The sequence below is a fragment of the Corvus cornix genome, chromosome 18 (genome assembly GCF_000738735.6).
Source record: "Corvus cornix cornix isolate S_Up_H32 chromosome 18, ASM73873v5, whole genome shotgun sequence".
NCBI lineage: Eukaryota > Metazoa > Chordata > Aves > Passeriformes > Corvidae > Corvus > Corvus cornix.
The window spans coordinates 12,055,566-12,076,027 of NC_046347.1; the positions used below are offsets into that span (position 1 = coordinate 12,055,566).

The 20,462-nt window shown below is 61.4% G+C and overlaps 1 protein-coding gene across 15 annotated transcripts in view; it reads left to right on the plus strand.

Moving 5' to 3' along the window:
• The window catches only part of RBFOX3 (RNA binding fox-1 homolog 3), a 140,283-nt gene extending 120,635 nt beyond the window's left edge, over positions 1–19,648 (plus strand). For 11 of the 15 annotated variants that reach the window (XM_039562130.1, XM_039562135.1, XM_039562137.1 and 8 more), the window contains 11 exons: positions 11,476–11,727; positions 12,263–12,400; positions 12,814–12,867; positions 13,372–13,464; positions 14,427–14,487; positions 14,735–14,788; positions 15,069–15,201; positions 15,735–15,774; positions 16,351–16,412; positions 16,704–16,782; positions 17,630–19,648. In XM_039562130.1, the coding sequence (XP_039418064.1) occupies positions 11,476–11,727; positions 12,263–12,400; positions 12,814–12,867; positions 13,372–13,464; positions 14,427–14,487; positions 14,735–14,788; positions 15,069–15,201; positions 15,735–15,774; positions 16,351–16,412; positions 16,704–16,782; positions 17,630–17,674 (1,011 nt within the window). In that variant the 3' untranslated portion in view covers positions 17,675–19,648. The remainder of the gene's footprint in view (positions 1–11,475; positions 11,728–12,262; positions 12,401–12,813; positions 12,868–13,371; positions 13,465–14,426; positions 14,488–14,734; positions 14,789–15,068; positions 15,202–15,734; positions 15,775–16,350; positions 16,413–16,703; positions 16,783–17,629) is intronic. The other 4 variants (XM_039562138.1, XM_039562139.1, XM_039562141.1 and 1 more) reach the window with 4 other exon arrangements.
• Positions 19,649–20,462: the final 814 nt, after the last annotated feature.

Sequence of the window (20,462 nt, forward strand, 5' to 3'; positions counted from 1 at the left end):
CAGCGTCCCCACTCCAGCCCCATGGCACTCGGAGTTGTGCCGCTTTGGTGGTTCCTCCTCGGCTGTAGCTTTTGGGGGTTTCTCTGGTTTCCCCGCCGTGGTGGCGGGAGCACAGCCAGGGCAGAGGCGTGGGCAGTGCGGCAGGCAGAGCTGCCGGCGCGGGTCCAGCGCTTCCCCGCCTCGGCGCTGCTGCCACTTGGCGATGATGGATGCTCGGATAAAGGAATGAGGCTCCTGCGTGGCCTGAGCAGCCTCCAGAGAGAAGGGAAGGTGATGAGCTTATGCGTGCACACGTGTGTGCACGTATGTGTGTGTGTGCTCACACTGCGCGTGTCCACAGCTGGGCCGCACGGCCGGGCGTGCGTGGGTTTGTCCCGCTGTCACAGGAAGGTGCTGCAGAGGGACTGGGAGGACGTGGTGCCAGGCAGGTGCCAGGCTTGTGCAGCCCGGATGGAGGGCGCTGAAGCCGTCAGTTTAGTCCTTCACCAGGGCCAAGGTTTTGCTGTCCCACAGGGCTGCCCTGATTCCTGCACTGGACCCTGAGTGCCAGGTTTCTGGGCCCATCATCCCAGGGGAAGCGCAGCTTGGGAGAGGCAGCATCTTCTTCACATGCCTCTGTGCTGCATTGGAAATCCCGTCTCCCAGCCAGGCAAACCACTCCATTTGTGCTTTCAGGAGTTTAAAAATTCATGGCATCCTCCCTGCACTTGGCGTGGCCAGCGTGGTTCACCCAGCGGTGAGGACGGGCACATAGGTGCCAACCCTCTGCCCCAGTGTGAAAGGCTGTGGAGTGTTTGGTCCCTTGGGATGTCTGTGGCCCATGTCCGAGTGGGGTCGTGGCCAGAGCGTGGCCAGTGGCGGTGGGGATGGCGAGGCCCAGGGTCACTCTCTCCCTCACTGAGTGTGGGGCTGGGGAAGCTGGTGCTGGTTATACAAGCGTGGGCATGGAGGGCGTGGGGGCTGCAGCAGGGGCTGCTGAGGTGGGCACGTGATTTATTGCACCCTCCTGCAGGCAGAGCCCGGGGAGAGCCGGCGCTGTGCTGGATCTTGGTCTTGTCCTCCCAAAGCTGCGCCAAGGTCCCTGTGGCTGCTGCACATCTGACACTGAGCAAAAACTGTCCCTGAACCCCCACCTGTCCGGGGAATGGATTCTGTCCCTATGAAGGGAGCACATGGATGCTTTGCACTGGCAGACAGTGCAGGGCCCAGAGCGCCTCTTGCAGCATGGGAGATGTCCCTCTCCAGCTGGGATCCACTTGTCCCTGGCCACACGAGGGGCTCAGCTGGGCTTCTCTCGTGCCCTGCAGAGTACTCTGGTATGGATTGGCCTGGGTCTGGTGGCAATGGGAGCATGGTGGGCAGACAGGTGCTCCCAGTGCCCACAGGGCTGGGCAGAGCAGAGCTGGGGGTCCCTGGGAAGCAGCAACTTTCCTGGAAGTGTGGCTCTGCACCTGGCAACTCCCAGTTCCCCCATCACCCTGCCTGGTCTGATTTGACCATTGTGTTCCGCATATCTTCCTCCCTGCTCTCCCAGAAGCCTCCTGCTCCTTGGCAGCAGCTCTGGACTTGCAAGCCAGGAGGAGGGTTTTATTACAGGATTTGGAGTTGGATTTTCACCCGGCTGATGAGCACGATGGAGGTGAAAATCTCCATCCTCTTCCTCGGGTTTATCCCGTGCTGAGGTTCTTCACCCGGCACTTGGGGACAAGTGTTCCGAGTGCAGGTCACAACGAGGTGTCAGGGAGAGGGACGTCACTGGCAGTCATCACATGGGGCAGGGGCACGGGGCAGGCGCTGCTGATGGGTCCCTCAATGGGTGTGCCTGGCACCTGCTTTAGCTCTGAATTTGCTCTGGATTTTAGGTGTGTCCACCTGTGCCACCTGCACCCTAGGAGCACACAGGGAGTGCTTCTGCCTGTGGGCACGTGCTCTGGCCAGCTGGCTTGGCTCACCTGTGTGTAGCAGGGACACCTGAGAGGGCTCAACTGACTCTCCCTGAGTCTCCATGGGGTCTGGGGGGACTTGGTTTTGACCCCCTGGGTTACAGGTCCCTATCCAAACCCTGTATGGGTTTGTAGGGAGGCACCTGGGGTGGATGCATACCATGATAGCGCCTGAGCCAGTGACCAGGAGTGAGTCTGCTGGGCTGGCTGGTTGGTTAAGAGCTGGGGCATGCCAGGGTCTGCATGCAGTAACTGCCCTCATCCCCTTCAGACAGTGCTCTCCCTACCAGGAGCCTGTGGCTGGATTGGTTCCCGAGGATGCTGCTTGTGTTTCGTAGCTCCCAGCCCTGGCGTTCTCAGCTGTGTTGGGATTTGAAGGAATGACCAAGTAATGAAGCTCTCAGCAAAAACTTCAGTTCTTCCAGCACCAGGGGAGGTTCAGCAGTGCCAGGGCCTCTTCCAGGTGCTGTGGGTGCCTCTCAGCTCACTCTGCTCCACTCCCCCCATGTGGCCTCCCCTTGCTGGCCGCAGGAGCCATGGTCCATGGCGTTCTGGGTTGTGCAGCCACTCTGTGTCCAGAAGCTCCCCCTGGCACTGCTGTGCTCCAAGAGCAGGGCTTCTGGAGGGCTGGAGGGCAGGGGCCACAGGAGGGTGGGTGCATGTCTGCAGCAGAGCTGCCTGGGCCAGTGGAAGCACTGTGTCCTTCGGTGGGGCTTGGCAGGGACATTTGTCTCTTGCTCAGTGAGGATCTGGGTGTGGAAGGACACTTTGGTGGCTTCATTTTGTTAACAGGGAACCAGTCACTTCTTGAAACACATCTCTGCTGTTGTGAGTGAGCAAGTGATGGCTGCAGGACAAGGCTCGGTGCTCACCCTGAACTCTGAGGCTCTGGGTCTCAGCATCAGTGCTCTACTCCAGCATGGCCCTGGTGCAGCCCCAGCCATGTGCAGGCCTGACCCCAGCGCAGGCTGGTGTACAGGTGTGCTGAACCCCGCTGCAGTGCTGCCCCTGAGATGCTCCTCGCCGGGAACATCCCCGGTGCTCACAGTCACACCATGGCACAGGAGACTTGGCTGAGCAGCGCCTGGTCCGCTGGGAAACAGCCTCTGCAAATCCTGCTTGGAAAATTCCTTTCCAAAAGGGCTGCTGCCAAGTTTAGCATGTTATATTTTTAGGGAGCAGGTCTATTCCGAGCAGTGTTGTCGCGTGTTGCAGCAGCGGGTTCGTTTCAAACCGGGTTTCTCCCCCTGCTCGTGCGTCGCACGGATGTGAGACCTGGCACAGTGGCCCCCAGCTCTGGCCATGCTGTGGCAGCTGCCCCGCTCAGTGAGGACAGGCCTTAAAGCCCCAAAAACATGTTTTCTGGTTTGGGTTTTTTTATATTGAAAACACTGACATTAATTTTAGCTTTGCAAAGCTGCTTTTCCCACAATAGCTGTGATTTTGGCCCACACTGCCTGGCAATGCTCTTTTTATAGGTATATTCCTATTTTTGTGCTGTAGTGATGGGTGAATGAGTAGATTAAATTAGATTTAGTATCTGTCATTCTTTAAAGCATCACATGTAGTGGGGGGGGGGGAATGTAACAAAGAAGGCTAATTAGGAGAGCGGGTGCAGGCCACCCCCACCAGCTCCACCACCCCCGGCCCTGGGGCTGCCCCCGCTCAGAGGCCAGCATTGAAATAGGAAAATGCTTTTGAAACATGACTTTCCTGTGCAGCCCCCAGGCCAGGCCAGCTCCATGGTCTGCAGCCAGGGCTGGGCAGGGTGCTGGGCGTTGCAGCTGGGCACGCCAGGCACCTCCAGGACATTCAGGGTCACTTGGCTGCCTGGCTGCTCTCTCCACGGGGATGGGGGCTCCTGTGTATGGGGGCTCTGTGTCTGTGGAATACTGGGCTTCCATGGAGGAGCCGGGAGCACCAAGGGCGCTGTTGCCCCTCCAGGAAGGGTGTTAGTCACTTTGGTGCAGCTGGTTTTTGTAGGCAGATGTGGGGCTGGGTGCCGGGAGGGTGTGGGAAGTTGTGGGGAAGTGCCAGTGTTGGGAAGGCTGGGAAGGGTGCCTGGGCACAGGAGAGAACTAAATGTCCAAGGAAGGAGCTGGGTCTTCCCAGTACTGGTGTGAGCCTAGCAGTGTGTGGTCAGGGGCTCTGCAGTCCTGGCCATGCTGTGGCTACTGACTCAGTGACATGCCAGTACCACTGAGCAGGCTGGGAGCTGCAGGCTGGGAGCTGTGGGCTGCTGCAGGGTTCACCCCTCCACTGCCCATGGGCAGCCACAGCAGGGCTTAACCTCCCTTTGGCGTTCCAGTGGCCAGGAGAGAGCAGGTGTGCCCCCTCACTCCCTGGAGCGTCCCAGCAGGTGAAGAGTTTGTGGTGGCCACCACAGTGCTGTGGGCATTGCCTGCCAGGGGTCGGGTGCAGTTCCCAAATTCCATACAAGCCCTGCTGTGCCCAGCCAGGATCCACACCTGGGTTCCAGGCTGGAGTTCCCCGGAATGAACTCTGGGCCCTGACTCTGTGCTGGGGTCCCCGAAGGGAGCAGCAGAGGGACCATCCCTGTGCATGCCTGAAGTCACTGGCCATGGAGCCGAGCAGTCCCACACTGTGGGATCCCACATCTGTCTCCCCCATCCCTGGCTGCATCCACTTGGCATCTTCCCACTGCGGCGCTGGCCACAGCCTTCAAACAGCTCCTGTGGAAAATCAAAACTGGGGAGAGAAGAGTGGGAGCAGGCGACAGTGGCAGCTTATTTGTGATCTGCATTGTGTGGGGAGCCCTTAATTAGAGGTAATTAGACTAATTAACTTGCAAATGAGAAACTCGTCTTTTTCTCCTTTTCTTGTACAAGAAAAAATAGAAAAGACGAGCAACAAGATAAATATTGAGGCTAATTACGTTGTACCTGCCGTAGAGCCCCTCCAGCCCATGGGATGCCTCTCTCCCCACCAGCCTGGCATTGTGTGCTGTCCCTGGCCAGGTGTCCTGCGGTGGCTGTCCCCACTCAGGGCTGGTCACACTGCCAGGCATGTGTGCCCACGTCCCTGCTGGCAGAAAGGGGCCATCCGCCACCCTCAGTGCACCCAGCAAGGATGCGGTGTGGGGACAGGAGCCGGTGGGGACAGTGGCCTCCATGGCGTCAGCTATTGCCAGGGCCCAGTGGCCAGGCCCTGGCAATGGCCAGTGCCACTGAGGGCATGGCTCCAGCATCATACCTGGCACACTCCCTGCCAAAGCCATCCCATCCCACCCCAGGACTGGAGCAGGGGCATCCCCTCTGTGGCACCACAAGCTGCCCGGCTGTTCTCCAGCTTCTCCCTCGTGGCATCTCTGGTTTCCCCTCACTCTGTGCCGCACACCCCAGGGGCTTTGTTAGCACAACCCGGTTCAAATGTCTGATTAGTCTTTAGGAGATCGAGGGGTCAATTTTCCACAGCTCCTTCCTCTCCATTTAACTAATTTAACTGCACAATTGTTACAAATTTCATTTTATTATAGCGCTGCTTCTCAGTCCAATTGAATTACCAAAATCTCATTTTCTCAGAAGTGCTGAATATGTAATTAGAGGAAAAATTATGCTCCTGGCTGCCTATTAGAGAGGGCTGCGTGCAAGCACTGTCCGGGCACGCACATCGGTCCGTGGTGCCGCGAGTGCCCACACTGTCTGGGCGAGCAAGTGCCACATGCAGCTGTGCCAGAGCCCCAGCATGGCGACAATGGTGTGACAGAGTCTGTGGGTGGGCCCTGGGGTGTGAGGGGCTCTGCAGGTGCAGGGCCGGGGTTCAGCTGGGTTCCTGGAGCCCTGTGAGCTGTGGGGCCAGACGTGGGGATGGCAGTAGAGCTGGTGTGGGTCTTGTGGGAAGTATGAGGCCAGTGGATGTGGCCATTCATCCCACTGCTCACAGTGTCTGGAGCTGTCTCCATGCAGCTCAGCTCTGGCAGCTCCACGTGTGGGTTCTAGAGCCCCAGCCCTTTCCAGGGGGGAACACAGCAGCTGCCCCCAGGCCCACTGGAGCAGCAGACTGGTCACCCCTGAGCCATGCGATCTATGGGCACCCACATCTGATGCTCTGGTGCCTGCAGAGTTCAGGAGGATGTTGATGAGGACTCAGGTTGCCTCCAGCCCATCCCTGGGCTCTGCAGCTTAGCTTGTGCCCCGTATGCCACCTGTCACAATCTTTTGGTGGCCATTGGGGACCAAACACTGCTGGGAATCCCAGCCAACACTGCGTACACCAGCTGTGACTTGCTCCGGTGTGCCTGGAGGAAGAGCTGTGCCAGGGACACCACCAAGGACTCCTACAGGTGTGCCCGGCACTGCTGGCAGTTCCAGGAGCTGCCATGGGTGAGCCCAGGCCCCACTGGCGATGTCGGGCCCTGCTCAGGAGGGAGCCAGAGGGCTGTGCGTCCCGGAGCTCTGTTCCTCCCACTGCCATGCCTGATCCTGCCGTGTCCCCGGCGGTGACACAGCCGTCAGTCCCTCCCGGGGCAGTGGCACCGGTACATGGCGAGCTGGGAGCTGCCGGCCGTGCGGGCGGGGGTGGCCGGGAGCCCCCCCAAGCACCCCCGTCTCGCCTTGGTTACACAACATTATCATTTCATAATACTCTGAAATATACATGAAGTTGGCTGAATGCAGATGAAATTGCACCATTTACTTCATGAATATTTCATGAAGCCTCATCTCCGAAGTTTCCAGCTGGCAGAACCAGGAGCTGGGGCCGGACCGTGGCCCCTTCTGCCCCGTGCTGGAGGTGACAGGGACACATGTGCTGCTGTGTGCCCGGGCCAGCGTCTTGTCTCATCCCCGTTCCTGGACGTCACATGGCCGCCACCGCTCCGCCTGTCCTCCCCAGGCTCCCATGGTCACAGGGGCAGCAGCATCCCTGGCTCTGTTAGCTGGGGCTCAGGGGGACCAAGGGCAGGAGCAGGGAAGGGGGATGCAGAGTGCCAGGACAGTGTGTGGCAGCCAGAAAGATGGTGTTTCCCGTGCCAACAGGCTGCTCTGCTTCCCCCCGCTGCTCCTCCTTCTCCTCCCCCTCAGGTCCTGCCTGCTCACTGGAGCACTCCTTTCCCACCGCAGCATCCCTGGCAGATGCCATTACCAACCTCTCACCCCTCCCTGCGCTTCGGTGATGAAGACGTTCAGTGCAGCAGCTGCTACCACTGGTCTCTGCAGCTCCTCACCCCTTCACTGCTTCCTCCAGAGGGTCCATCCCCATCGTGCCCCCCAGCTCTCTGTGGGATCACTGTGGCCCTCCTTTGCAGATAAGCGACCCACCACGATCTCCTGACATCCCCACGGTGGGCGGGGCTCGTCCCTCCTGGGGCACCCTGACCGCGCTGCCCCGCAGCCAGAACCTCTGCGGCCGGTGCCTGCACAGGGTTGGGCACTGCTTTGTATGGATGGCACAGCTTTTGGGGTAATGAAATATTTACAGGTCAGTGGTTTTGTGAGAAATGACAGGGATCAGTCAATTCCTTTTCAGGGAGTAATTTTCTTCCCCTTCATGGCCTCTGTTCCATGTTGACAGTCATTAGCATGAGCGAGCGGCCGGATCGAAGGGGGAGCGTTGCATCTGTCACGCAGATGAGTCGTGCTGGGCACGGTGATGCCTGCGTGGGCCCAGGATGCTGGGGGCTACCTTGGGCCATACCAGGACCCTTCTGCGTCCACTGGGGCATTTCTTGAATCTGTCTCTGCTGCTCAGCACAGTGCCACACCACCCTGCACCAGGGCAGTGGGCATAAGGGCAGATGGTCTTGTCAGTCTCCCTGGCTGCTGCTCGCTCCAGTTTCCTGCTGGTGGTCACAGCGGGTCCCCCACAGGAGGCACTAGGAATTGCTGAGCACCCTTCCCTGTGCTCAGCAGTGACCTCAGGCTCCGTCATGATGTGGCAAGGGTGTGCCCTGGCATTAGCAAGCATGCAGGAGCCATTCCAGGTCACACCAAAGTCCTTTCTGCCCGCCCTGCCCTGCCTGCAGGATATGCTTACTGAGGCTCTGCAGCTTGCAGGAGCACCTGGGGGGATTCTGTGGATGCTGTGGTGCTGTGGGCCCCTCTTTTTCTCCCACAGCAGGTGTCTGGTTCCCAGTGGGAGGAGCAGGACAGCCACAGGCAGTGGGGAGCACTATCAGGGTGGGGAGGTGTGTAGTGACAGGACTGTATTCCCTCTCCAGTTGTTCCGCCACTCCACATGTGGCTTCAAGCCCAGCTGTACTATGTGCCATGACCTAATGGTGCCGTGACCAAGCAGGGTCAACTGCAACTGGGCAGTGCCATGCCATGACCAGGCAGTGCTGTGCCATGACCAGGCAGTGTTGTGCTGTGCCGCCCCTGCACCATCAGTACTGCCCAGTACAGGAAGGGCACAGCCGTGGGCACAATCAGCTGGTGGGAGTTGCCCTGGGCTGGAGATGGGACTGGGGTCGGGCCAAGACAGCAGGATGGCAATGAGGCTTGGAGGAAACGGGGCACGTCCGTGGCGGCTGCAGTGGCAGCAGGGGACAGGTGCTGGTGGGCAGCCGATAACTGCAGGCACTCGGATGCGGCGCTGTCACACGGAGCTGGCAGGACGCCGGTCATGGCCAAGGTTTGGTGGTCCATCGCAAGTGCTCGTGACTGGCAGCTGCCTCGTCGTTAGTGCAGGGCTCTGCACTCGGCTGATTGCTCTGACCCGTCCTCTGCATCCAGGGGCTCCTGGCATGTTATTTTCTTAAAAAGAAGCAAATGTGGGAAACGGCGTTGTCAGCCCCAAGCTGACAGGCACAATCACCAAAATGCGGTGTCGGCAGGAACTGGCCCCACGCGCTAAATGACTTGAAAGGAAATGGCCTGGATTGTGCTGAGGAGGCAGAGTGTGGGGGGAGAAAGCAAGTGGAGCAAACAAAAAAACTCCATTAATTAAAGAAACTCGTTAATGAGGGACATTTAATCAGCTAAAGATAATATCTACCCCTCGCCTGCTGTGGCAGCCACTGCACAGGGCTGGTGGTGCAAGACTGAGCCGTGGGCAGGGCGGGGGACACTGGGCAGAGGACACCATATGGGGGACACTGCACAGGGGAAACCAGGCAGGGGAGCTTGGGCTCCCTGTCCCAGCCTCTCCACTGCCATCCCCGGGGCAGGGGTGTTTCAGCACAGGGTTGTGCCACGATCCTGCTGGTACCTGCCTGAGCAGGTGGGCAGCAGAGGTGCAGGGGTACTGGTTGTGCCCCCTGTGTTGTGTTAAATGCTGCCAGCTTTGCTCCAGGCTTAGGCACTGAACTGATCTGTCTCGTTTTAAAAGAGGCCAAGGGCTGTTAAGGATCAGAATTTCTTTTATTGCAAGTGTCAAAAGCACCGTGTGGGAGTGTCCCTGCACCCCAGGAGGGAGGGATGTCTATCAGAGACCCTGTCCCTGGCACCCCCAGGCCAGCACTGTGCCACGGGCTCCCCACATGGCCAGGCACCCCAAGCTGGGAGCACCCAGAGTACTTCTCCTGGACCCCCTGGGTGCTCAGTGCAGGGGGACACCCCAGAAGGGGCTCCAGCCACTTTCCGGCAGGAACAGAGGGACCCTCAGTGCTTGGGGCTGCCCAGGGATGGGGCTGTTCAGTGGTGCAGGCAACATGGGCTGTGGAACTGAGCAGCGAGATGTCAATGGGCATCACACAGCCAAACCTGTCAGCGTTCCCTTCCCCATGGGACCCTCACCCACTGCAGCCCCGATCGAGCAGCTCTGTCCCCAGTGGGGGTGGCCAGGCACTGGGAGAGGACGGGAGGCGCTGGAAGCCATGGATCTGTGTCTTTGCAGCACCCGCAGCCCCAGCACCATGAGCAGCAACCAGGGGAACCTAATGGTCCCTGAAAGAAATAATACCCGGGCTGACAGGCACTGCGACAGTCCTAATTAATAACTGATACAAACGTGGCTGTTGGGACAGGCTGACAAGATGCCGGGAGGGCCCAGGACCTGAGCAGGTGGGGACAGTCCCTGCATTCTGTCTGCCAACTGACATCCTGGTCCCTGCGTGTTGGTGGCTGGTCCTGGCTGTAGTGACAGCAAGGATGTGTCCAGTGCAGAGCAGGCAGGAGGGATGCGGGCTGCTCCTGCTTCTGCACATGCAGGCAGGGAGGGATGGGCACAGGGCATCAGGGATTCAGGCAGGGAGTGAGGCACACGGGGCGCTGGGGATGCAGGCAGGTACTGGGAGTGTGACCACCGTGACTGTTGGTGTCTGCCTGCTCCCTGGAGAGGAGCTGGGTGCCGAGACCCAGGTGAGCACAGGATGGAGCCCTGCAGCCTGCCAGTTGGGATTAGCACCTGCAGTGTGGGCAGGAGTGGTGTGGGCAGTTCCCGGCTGCCCGTCCCGGGGCAGTGCCGTCAACGGGCTCGGCCCCTGCAGCGTGACAGCCCCGGCCCACGCAGGCAGGTGCATCGGGCTGGCGCGTCCCCGAGCAGCTGAGTCAGCGCGGGCAGGCGCTGCCGGTGCTGCCGATGCTGCTGATGACTTGCAGATCTGCAGCGGGGCTATTCCCGCTGGGTTTCCGTGTGTCCCCGGTGCGGCCCTGCTGCCACCCTCACAGGCGCGACAGCCCTGCGGGCTGGGGATGGCAGCTGCCAGCGCGTCCCCCCTGCCACCCCCACCATCCTTCCCCAGCATAAATCGGCGACACACACAGTTAAAGAGCTTGTCTCTGCGGGCTGAGCCACAGATGGATTTCACAGGCCAGAGGCTGCTGCAGCACGTTGTAAAGCATCCAAGGGGCTGCGGGCGCTGCCCCACGCAGCCCTGGGACTGCTGCTGGGGGCTGCAGCTGTGCCGGCCACAGGTGCAGCACACACGTGTGCGAGCGGGGAGAGGCCATGGGTGTGCGCTGGGCTGTGAAGATGGGCAGTTGGTGGCTGGGTTCGTGTGCAGACAAGGTGCAACCTGGGACCCCCACACTGCACTCCCAGCCCCACGCAAACCCCAGCAGCCCTTGGCCCTTGTCGTGGGTGCAGCTCACCCCATTTGACCAAGGCAGCCAAGCCAGCTGCGTTAGAGCAAAGGGCCTAATCAAATATTTAGCAGTTAATTGATTCCTGCCTGGTATTTGCCAAGGGGCCATCAGCATCCCTCCCTGATGCCATTCCCAGCCTGCCCAGCCAGTGCCGGTGCTGTGCAGCTCCCGGCATGATGCTGCTGGCCGGGCTCTGCTTTGCCCTGTGCTGGGCTCCAAAAGGGGGCCTGCCCAGGTCTCCCTTCCGAAGGAGAGGGATATTCCAGCTTCAGGAGTTAAACCCTACATGGAGGCCTCCATCCTCCTACCCAAGCCCCAGCGCACTGGGCAGGCAGGGCGTAGGAGCAGGAGAGGATGGAGCTCAGCTGCTGGCAATGTGACCCCAAAGCCACCACAGCACAGAGACAGTTTGAGGGCGACACCAGAGGCTGGGGTGTAGTCGGGTGGGTGGGCCTGGGTCTGGCTGTGGAGATCAGAACCCCATCCCGGGGCAAGTGGCAGCCCAGGTATGCCAGCAGCTGAGGGGGATGGTGCCGCTGTCTTGGCAGGGTAACCAGGACGCCACGGCTCCACCAGACGCGATGGCTCAACCCTACCCCCCGGCCCAGTACCCCCCGCCCCCCCAGAATGGGATCCCCGCAGAGTACGCACCACCACACCCCCACCCCACGCAGGACTACTCGGGGCAGAGCACAGTACCGGAGCACGCCATGACCCTCTACACACCAGCACAGAGCCACACCGAGCAGCCAGGCACCGACGCCAGCACACAGTCCATAGCAGGGACACAGACGGTACCGGTAAGGCTCGGGGGCATGGGTGGGCTGAGGGCAGTGCCAGGGGCACTGAGGGGAGCTGGGACAGTCGTGCTGCGGGGGACCGCGGCAGTGCTAGAGCTGCCAGGAGGGTCCTAGGACTACCAAAGTCCCACAGGGTATCAGGCTGGGTGTTCCTACCATCACTCCCCCTCCCAGCCCTCCCATCATTTCTAATTACTCGTAATCCACTTGCTTGGCTCTGCTCTACAAGATCGTGGCAATTACAGGGCTGGAATGCACACCAGGAAGGTGCTGAGCTCAGCACTTTACAGCCTTTCCACATGGTCCCGAGTGCAGCGTCTGCACCCCCACCCCGAGCATCCCCATAGCCCCACCATCATCCCCTGGCTCACCAGGGTGGAGGGACACCCGTGGGGTACTGCCCAGAACCTGGGGGACCACAGGGTCCAGGGTATCCCTGGGGGCAGGCAGGGCCAGGCGCAGGGCAGGGGGACATTCCCACCGGGGACACAGGGCTGGCATGGCCAGGGGCTGATGGCAGCGGTGCCTCCCCCAGCAGACAGACGAGGCGGCACAGACAGACAGCCAGCAGCTACACTCCTCAGACAACACAGAGAAGCAGCAGCCCAAGAGGTTACATGTCTCCAACATTCCCTTTCGATTCCGGGACCCTGACCTGCGGCAAATGTTTGGGGTGAGTATGGCTCCATCCAGCCATCACATCCCTGCTCCCTGCTCAGTGCTGCCCCGTGGCACCATTGGGACCTTGGCACTGCCACCTCCCAAGGGCCTATCCTGCCCAGCCCCTGTGTGTGGAGCGAGGAGTGGCACAGAGCCCTTGTCCCCCTCCACTGTCCCCTTCCCAGCCCTCATTAGGACTCAAAGCAGTGCCAGCTAAGGAAATTTTGTATGACACTCCCTAAGTCCTGTCAGAGCGGGAGCCGTGGGAGGGACAAGGGCTTTCCCCTGCATGACCCTGGGGGTCCCCAGGTGTGGCCTCCAAGGCAGCCCTCTGCCCATCCCTGGCACAGAGCCCCATGCCAGCAGCTCTGGGTGCAGGGCTGGGGGCTTTGCAGGAACTCACCCCTCTATTCTCTCCACTTGCAGCAATTCGGGAAAATTCTGGATGTGGAGATCATTTTCAATGAGCGGGGCTCCAAGGTGGGTGATGCCCATGGCCAGCACCGTACAGTGAGTTCCGGGGAGGGTGTCAGTGGAGCCAGGTTGCCCAGCAGTGCTGTAACCTGCTCTCCCCTCCTCTCCTGTCCCATGGGACCCTGGCAGGCAGCACCCCGTCGGGGCAGCCCTGGCACCAACTGGGGAGGTCGTGTGGGTCCCTTCACCCGGCACCGGAGGGAGGAGAGGGCTCGCTCTGTCCCGCCATGGGCAGCTCGTGTCCCTCTGTGTCTGGATGTCTCTGTTGTATCTTCCCCGCTTTCTGTGCCCCTCTCCCAGACTCTTCTCCCAGCTTGTGGGTGATTCTTGGGCCTCAGCCGGGACCCCTGGCCCCTGCGGGGACCCCAGTCTGGGCTCTTCATCTCTGCACTGTGGCAGCCTCACCTCCTGCGCCAGCTCTCCTGATTCACCCCCTCTCTCTCTCTGTCCCCACACCCTCTCTCTGTCTCTCTCTGTCTCTTTCTTTCTCCTTTTCTCCTCTGCTCACAGGGTTTTGGGTTTGTAACTTTTGAAACTAGCACAGATGCCGACCGGGCACGGGAGAAGCTGAATGGCACCATCGTAGAGGGCCGGAAGATTGAGGTGCTCAGATAAGTGTGCTAGTGCCGTGCCATGCCTGCGTGTGCGTGTCCCCTGCCCGGGCTATGGGACGCTTGGGGGCAGCTCCGGGTCCCGGGTGCCCTAGGTAGCTGGGCCCGGCGCGTGCATGTGTCCCTGAATGTGGCACGGGAGCATGTGTGTCGGCTGCCGGGAAGGTCGTCGCTTGGCACAAGGAGTGTCTGGCCCAGAGGAACCTCCCAGGTGCACAGAGAGCCAGGGTGTCAGCTGGGGATGCATTCTGCCTGATACAGACAAGTCTGGCAGACCCCCGTGCCCACAGTGCCGCGCAGCCACCCCATGCTCTGCAGGGAGCTTTGGGGCTCTGCCCCGCATGCCGTCCCCACCTGCTCTGTGCTGGGAGGGAGGATCCACCCGGGGCTCCGCACCTGCAGTGCCAGCAGCTGCCCAGCCCTGGAGGCTTTGATTTCTCCAAGCTTAGCACAGGGTTCAGGCTCTGCCCATTTGCCGGCAGCTCCTTGCTGGTGGCCTGGCGAGTGGTGGGAAGCAGGGTGGAACATGGCAGAGGGAGTGGGACAAAATGTCCCCAGCAGTGCTGATGGCAGAGAGGGAGCCTGGCAGGGCACAGCAATGCTCCATGGACAAGGAAAACATCATCCAACCAAACGGGGCAGGAGCTCACAGGCAGCATGTTGCGGCTCAGCCTGAGCATGGCACCGCAGCTCTCGGGGCACCAGCCACGAGCCTGACCCACGCTCGTAGCTGGAGCACGGAGGCCTGGGCTGGCTGGAGGCACAGGCAGATCTGTGTACAGCGGGGCGGCTGCAGGCAGAGACTTGTCTCGTCTCTCTGGTGCAGCCAGCATCCTTTGCTCCGGCATCCGAAGCAGCAGCAACACGCGCTGAGCACAGCCGAACAGGCCCTGGACCACGGCCTCACCAGCTTCACGTCCCTCAGGCACTGAGCCCCCATCCCTCTCTCTCCAGGTGAACAATGCCACGGCCCGTGTCATGACCAACAAGAAGGTGGCCAACCCCTACACCAATGGTAAGGGCCAGCGTCCAGAGAGCAGGGGCTACAGCAGGCAGGGGCACTTCCAGGCACCGGCACTGGCTGCCATGAAGCTCTGGCAGTGAATGCCCTCCACGCCTGCAGGCAAATGGGAGAGCAGCTGCTCCTGCCCAGTGCAGGAGTGCAGCCCCCTGTGCCCTCCTCCTGCCTGGGGACAGGGCTGTTGTCCCTCAGAGCACCATGGAGACAGTGCCCTGTCCTCACCAGCTCTCCCTGCCCACAGGCTGGAAGCTGAACCCGGTGGTGGGAGCAGTCTACGGCCCCGAATTCTACGCAGGTAATGTCAGGCTGCAGCAGTACCTCCTGCGGGTTCCTCCCAAATGTCAGCTCTGTGCTGTGTCTGCCACTGCTCTGTGCAGTGAGCAGCCCCTGGCCCCTGTCCCTGTCCTTCGCTCCTGCCTGGAGAGTTCCCCCTATCCTATCCCCTTGCCCAGCATCCCCACAGGGCCATGTCCCTGCCAGGCTGAGGGTACAGGGGTGGGCTCTGCCACAGATGCCCTGTGGGGGCTGTGTGGACCTGCTGTGGAAAGCCCACAGGTGTCCCCTCCGTCCTGCAGTAACGGGGTTCCCATACCCCACCACGGGAACGGCCGTGGCCTACCGAGGGGCACACCTACGGGGTCGAGGACGTGCCGTCTACAACACCTTCCGGGCCGCGCCGCCGCCACCGCCCATCCCCACCTACGGCGCGTGAGTACCCGTGGGGGCTGCCCGTGTGCTGCTCCGGCTCTGCATTGGCATCGCCGGGCTCTCGCACGTTGGGACCAGGCTGCAGCTCCTGCAGCAGCTGCCTGGCCACAGGCTCTGTCCCAGCCCCAGGCTGCTGCCCTCGGGGTGACCCCTCTCACCAGCTTCCTGTGCACCAAGGCACAGGACGTTTTTCCAGCCAGGATGGTTGGTTTAAAGGAAGCTCTCTCCTGGCACATGCAGCTGTGATGGCACTGGCCACAGACACAGCCATGGCCATCTGTGGCCACTTGGCTGCTCCCAGCAGAGATCCTGCCCTGGGATCCTCCTCTGGCACGCCCTGCCCTTGGCTGTGCCCTCTGCTTGTCCCCAGGTCCCTGCCCAGAATCCAGACATGCCTTTGGGGCCTGGACAGCCACTCCTTGCCAGTCAGCTGCAGTGCTGAGGCAGCCCCCCCCGCCCCGAGTCACTGCCCTTACCCACTTGACTCGTCCAGGGGTACTTGCTGGGCTCTGATGCCTCTGCCTCATTTCCAGGGTCGTCTACCAGGATGGGTTCTACGGAGCTGAGATCTACGTAAGTGACACTGCGTCCAGGGCTGGGCCATGGCGGGGACCCCGTGCCAGCGCAGGGGGCAAGCGGCATCACGCAGCTCCGTGGTGGGCTCTGCCCCCCCAGCCCCTTCCCCTGGGAGGCAGCAAGAGCATGAACAGAGTACAGCTCCTCCAGAACGATGTGGGTGGCACACACCACACAGGAGCCTGTGCCCAGTGCTGTGCCCCTGCCAGCCCCCTTGCAGGGCTAGTACCATGCAGGATTTACGGCCTCAGTGCCTTACACCTGCATTTAACCTCCATGTCTGAGGAGCCAGCAGCGATATTTCAGGCGGGCACTGAAGGATTTATCTAACGTGACACCTCATTAAAGCGAGCGGGGAGGTGACATTCTCTTCTCTGGAAATTTAATTTTTTAAGGTTAATGTTTGTGAAAGCCCCTGGGGAATGGTAATGAGGCTGGTGCATGCCCAGCGGCATTGGCACCAGCTCCCCGTGGGCCCCACCACTACTCCGTGCAGTGCCATGGGGCACCCAGCTGCCACCAACCCCACCCCCCAGTGGGTGCAGCCCCTTGACCAGTCTCTCCTCCCTGCAGGGGGGCTACGCTGCCTACAGGTACGCCCAGCCCGCAGCAGCAGCAGCCGCGTACAGCGACAGGTAAGCACCGGGCATCGCGCCTGGGGAGCTCCGTGTCACCCTCTGCACTGCCCACTCTGACAGCCCCAGCTCTTGTGTGCTGTGGGACAGGACAGAGGCAGGCATGGGGAGGGCGTCCTGCCAACAGGGACCCCTTGCTCCCCTCAGGGCTAGGCTGGAAAGGGTTGGCACCACTGCAGGGGGAGCAGGGAGATCCTGGGGGGCTCCCAGGTGCAGCTGGGAGGGAGGGCTCTGAGGCGAGACAGGACCCCAGCTGTTGTCACTAACACCCACTGCTGTGTTTGCTTCTAGTTATGGCAGAGTGTACGCAGCAGCAGACCCCTACCACCACACCATCGGCCCCGCCGCCACGTACAGCATTGGCACCATGGTAAGAGCAGCCCCTCGGCCTTCCTCTGCTTCCCGGGGGGCTGCAGACAGCCCAGGGAGGGGTCTGGCACAGCAGCCACAGAGCCCGTGGGGCGCAGGGCAGGTGCGGGGGCTGTGGGAGGGGAGTGGGAATGGCGTGGCCCCTGCCTGGCTCTGTCTGCAGGAGAGGAAACCCCCACCCTGCACCTCTGCCCCACCGTCCCCTCACTCCCTGCACAGTCCTGCCCATGCACGCCACTTCCCACGCCACCCTAACCCTAACCCTGCCCCCCACACCAGCTGCCTGGTCAGGTTCCAGGACCCCCTCTCTCATCCCAGTGCAGGACAGTGTCCCCAGGGCCTCGCGTGCAGCCACACACGGGGAGCACTGCAGCCCCTCACGCACCACAGCTCTTGGCCAGCTCTGACAGCATCAAAGATGAAAAATTGCACTCACGGCTGGGATCTCAAAGCCAGCCTGCCTTTTTCTGCCTTTTTTTACTCCCTTGGCACCCCCAGCCCTGGGCAGCTGCTAGTGAGGGACCACGGGCGCTACATCCTAGGGGTTTTCAGCTCAGTGCCACAGCAGGGATGGGGGCAGGCTCCTTGGCAGGCATGGCACAGCAGTGACACATTGGAGGCATATGGCAGCCCCTGGGGCTGTATGGCAACCCCAGGGCAGTACCCATGGCTGCCACAGAGCCCAGGCAGCACTGGGCACCTTGGCCCTGCCTGCCCCTCACATCCCAAGGACAGCAGCAATTTGGTGTCATTTGAAAGAGGAAAAAAAAGAAGAGAAAAAAGAGAAGATCTAGGCTTTGGCTATCTCTGAATACTGATTGGCTTTTTTTTCATCTTTGATGTTGCAGGCTAGTCTATACCGAGGAGGGTACAGCCGCTTCACTCCCTACTAGCAAGACAGACCCAGCCCCCCCACCACTGCCCCCGATGCTCACTAGCACCAAACCAAACCAGGCAGACAGAGCCGAGGCCGAGCCTGCGGAGGACCCGCGGGTGCTGCCCGGGTGGCCGGGGCTGGCGCCGGGCTCTGTGGGGCCACAGCACCCCACACCCATAGGGTTACCTCAGCCGCTCCGTCCTGCCGCCTGCCCGCCTCTCCTGCACCATCCGCCTGCCCCAGGGACCGCGGGGAGTGGGGCCAGCCCTCAGCCCAACAGCACCCTGTTCCCACAGCCGGGGTGTGGGGTCCCCCCTCTGCCCTGGCTGGGGTGCAGAGGGCTCATCCCCCTGCGAGGCAGGCGGGGGTGCTCAACCTGCAGGGATGCTTGCTCCACAGGCGCTGGGGCTCGGGGTGACAGCAGGCCCCCAAGCAGCCCCTCTGCCCCCATAGGAGAGAGAGGAGCCAGCTGGGGTTGGTGCCAGCTCTGGGGACTGACGAGGCTGGGGTGGGTTCAGGATCCCGGGGCAGCCCCCCGGGCAGGAGCGCTGCTCTGGCCTGACCGTGCTGCTCTGCGGAGCTGAGTGTGGTGGGCTGGGCTGGGTGCGGGCCGGGGGGCCGGGATGGTGCCCATGTGCCCCCTGGCCAGCAGCTCAGCCTGAGTGCTCCAGCGAAAGACCTGCCTCTCTTGTTTCTGTTGTAGTGAACCCGTGGCCGTTTCCTTCTGGGACCAGGAAGGGCAAAAATATCCACACACACACAAAAAAAGAACCCCAAAATATAAAAATTAAAAGCAAAGCAACAAAAATTTAAAAAAAAAAACCCAACAAAAAAAAACCAACAAAAAAAGAAACAAAGCCAAGCGGCAGCAGCCAAGTGAGTCCCAACTGTCCACACACACCGAGTGCGCGAGTCCCAGAGGAGCCGCGGCGAGCACCGGCGGTCGGATGCGCCGGAGGGACCCCCAGCGCCCCGGCCCCACAGCCCAGCAGGGAGGGAGCCGGTGCAGGCAGGCGTGAGGGTCTGCAGGGGTCCACGGGGCCCTCACCCGCCCAGGTGCAGGGCCTGGGCACCACGTCTTCCTTTCCCTGGTGCAGCAGCGCTGGGGGTGCCGGCAGAGCGCTGCGCCCTGCCCGGCTCGTGGGACCGGGTGGCGGGGTGGGGACCTGGCTTTGTGCCACCCGAGCCCCGGCGCTGACGGCCATCAGCGTGTCAAGTGTGCGAGGCCTCAGCTCCAGCGCGGAACTGGGGCGGCGGCGCGGTGCTGAGGTATTGCAGGGGACGAGCCTCTGCCTTTTAAAGGGAACTTTTGTTAAGAGGAGCTTGCAACTCGCTTGTGACCCCTTCCCCGTCTTCCTCCCTCCATCCTTGCCACCCGCGCTCCCACCCTGCCCGGAGCAGCCCTGACCAAAGCTGGGCCAGGCACTGCCCCAGTCCCACTCCCGCTTGCTTTGCGGCACGGGACACGCTCATGGCCACCTGTCCCTGCCTGAGGCGGCGGGATGCCCCCAGCCCGGGGTGTGGGGTCTCGGCCACTGCATCATCCACAAGGGACCCACCCAAGCCGCAAGGCTGGGCTGCAGCCGCAGGCACACTGGGTGCGGTGCCCAGTGGCACGGGGCACTGCGGAGCCCATCCCGGGGTGCAGCGTCGTCCCGCGCCCTTACGGCTCTGCCACTCCTCGAACCTCACTTTATAGTCTGCAGACGCCCCCGACGCCCCAGCGATGAGCTCCCCCTTTTCTATTCCCAGTGTACATAGCCCTGGCCCCCGCCCCCCTGTACAAAGCTCCGTCCATCGCTGTACTGGCTTCTCCCTTACAGCACCCCTGCGCCGCCCCGGCGTGCGGGCTGGCGCCGGCCCGTCCTGTATGCTTCAAAGTGTGACCATTCTAATAAACAGTACTATTATTATTATTACTATTATTATTATTACAAGGATTATTATTATTATTATTGAAATTATTAATAAAGATTTCTTTCTTCAACCAGGGCGACTCAGGTTTTGACTGGTTGCGCTGCAGGGGCGCGGGGCCGTGGCTGCTACAGTGGATCTGGCCATGCTGGGCAGGGGGCCACAGCCTGTGGGCAAGTGGGGGACCCTTGGGGCTCCCAGCCTCACCATGGTGAGGGAGCAGGGTGCTGCATGAGGAGCCCTCTCCTGGCTGGGCCAAGCCCTTCATTCTTCAAGCCATCAGGTAATATGTTCCTGAGCACCTTCCCCGCCTCAGGAGCAGCAGCTCCACTGCTGACATTGGTGTCCCTGGCAGAGCTTGCATTGTTTGGGGACAGGGCTTGGGACCCCACTGCAGGAGCACTTGCCTGCTCCTGCCTGCTAATTGCTTGCTCACCAGACTGTGAGAAAATAATTGCTGCTATAAATTTTCTCTCCTCCTCACAAGATGCTCAGGGGAGGCAGCGCAGGCTGGTGGCGCTGGGCTGGGTCCACGTTAATGAGCACAGCGGCCACCCATGCTGGGCTGCTCCTCGGGGCTGCTGCAGAGCCCCTGCTGGCAGCTCCCCATCAGGCTGAGCTCTGAGGGGAGGGGGTGTGGCTGGGCATCTTGGGATCTTAGGGCAAGTATCCCCAGCCTGTGGGCAGACAGCTTGAGGCAGTGAGAGCTACAGGAGCTGGTGGGGTTCTCAGGGCAGGTACCCCAGTCTGGGGCCACACATGTTGGGGGTCCCTGCCAGCCACTTGCAGGGTCCTGGCCAGCACCCAGTGGGCCCCCAAAGTGAGGGCTGAGCACAACCACAGGGGTGGGAGAAGAGGGACTCACCAGCCCAGGGTGATGAAAGGCAGCC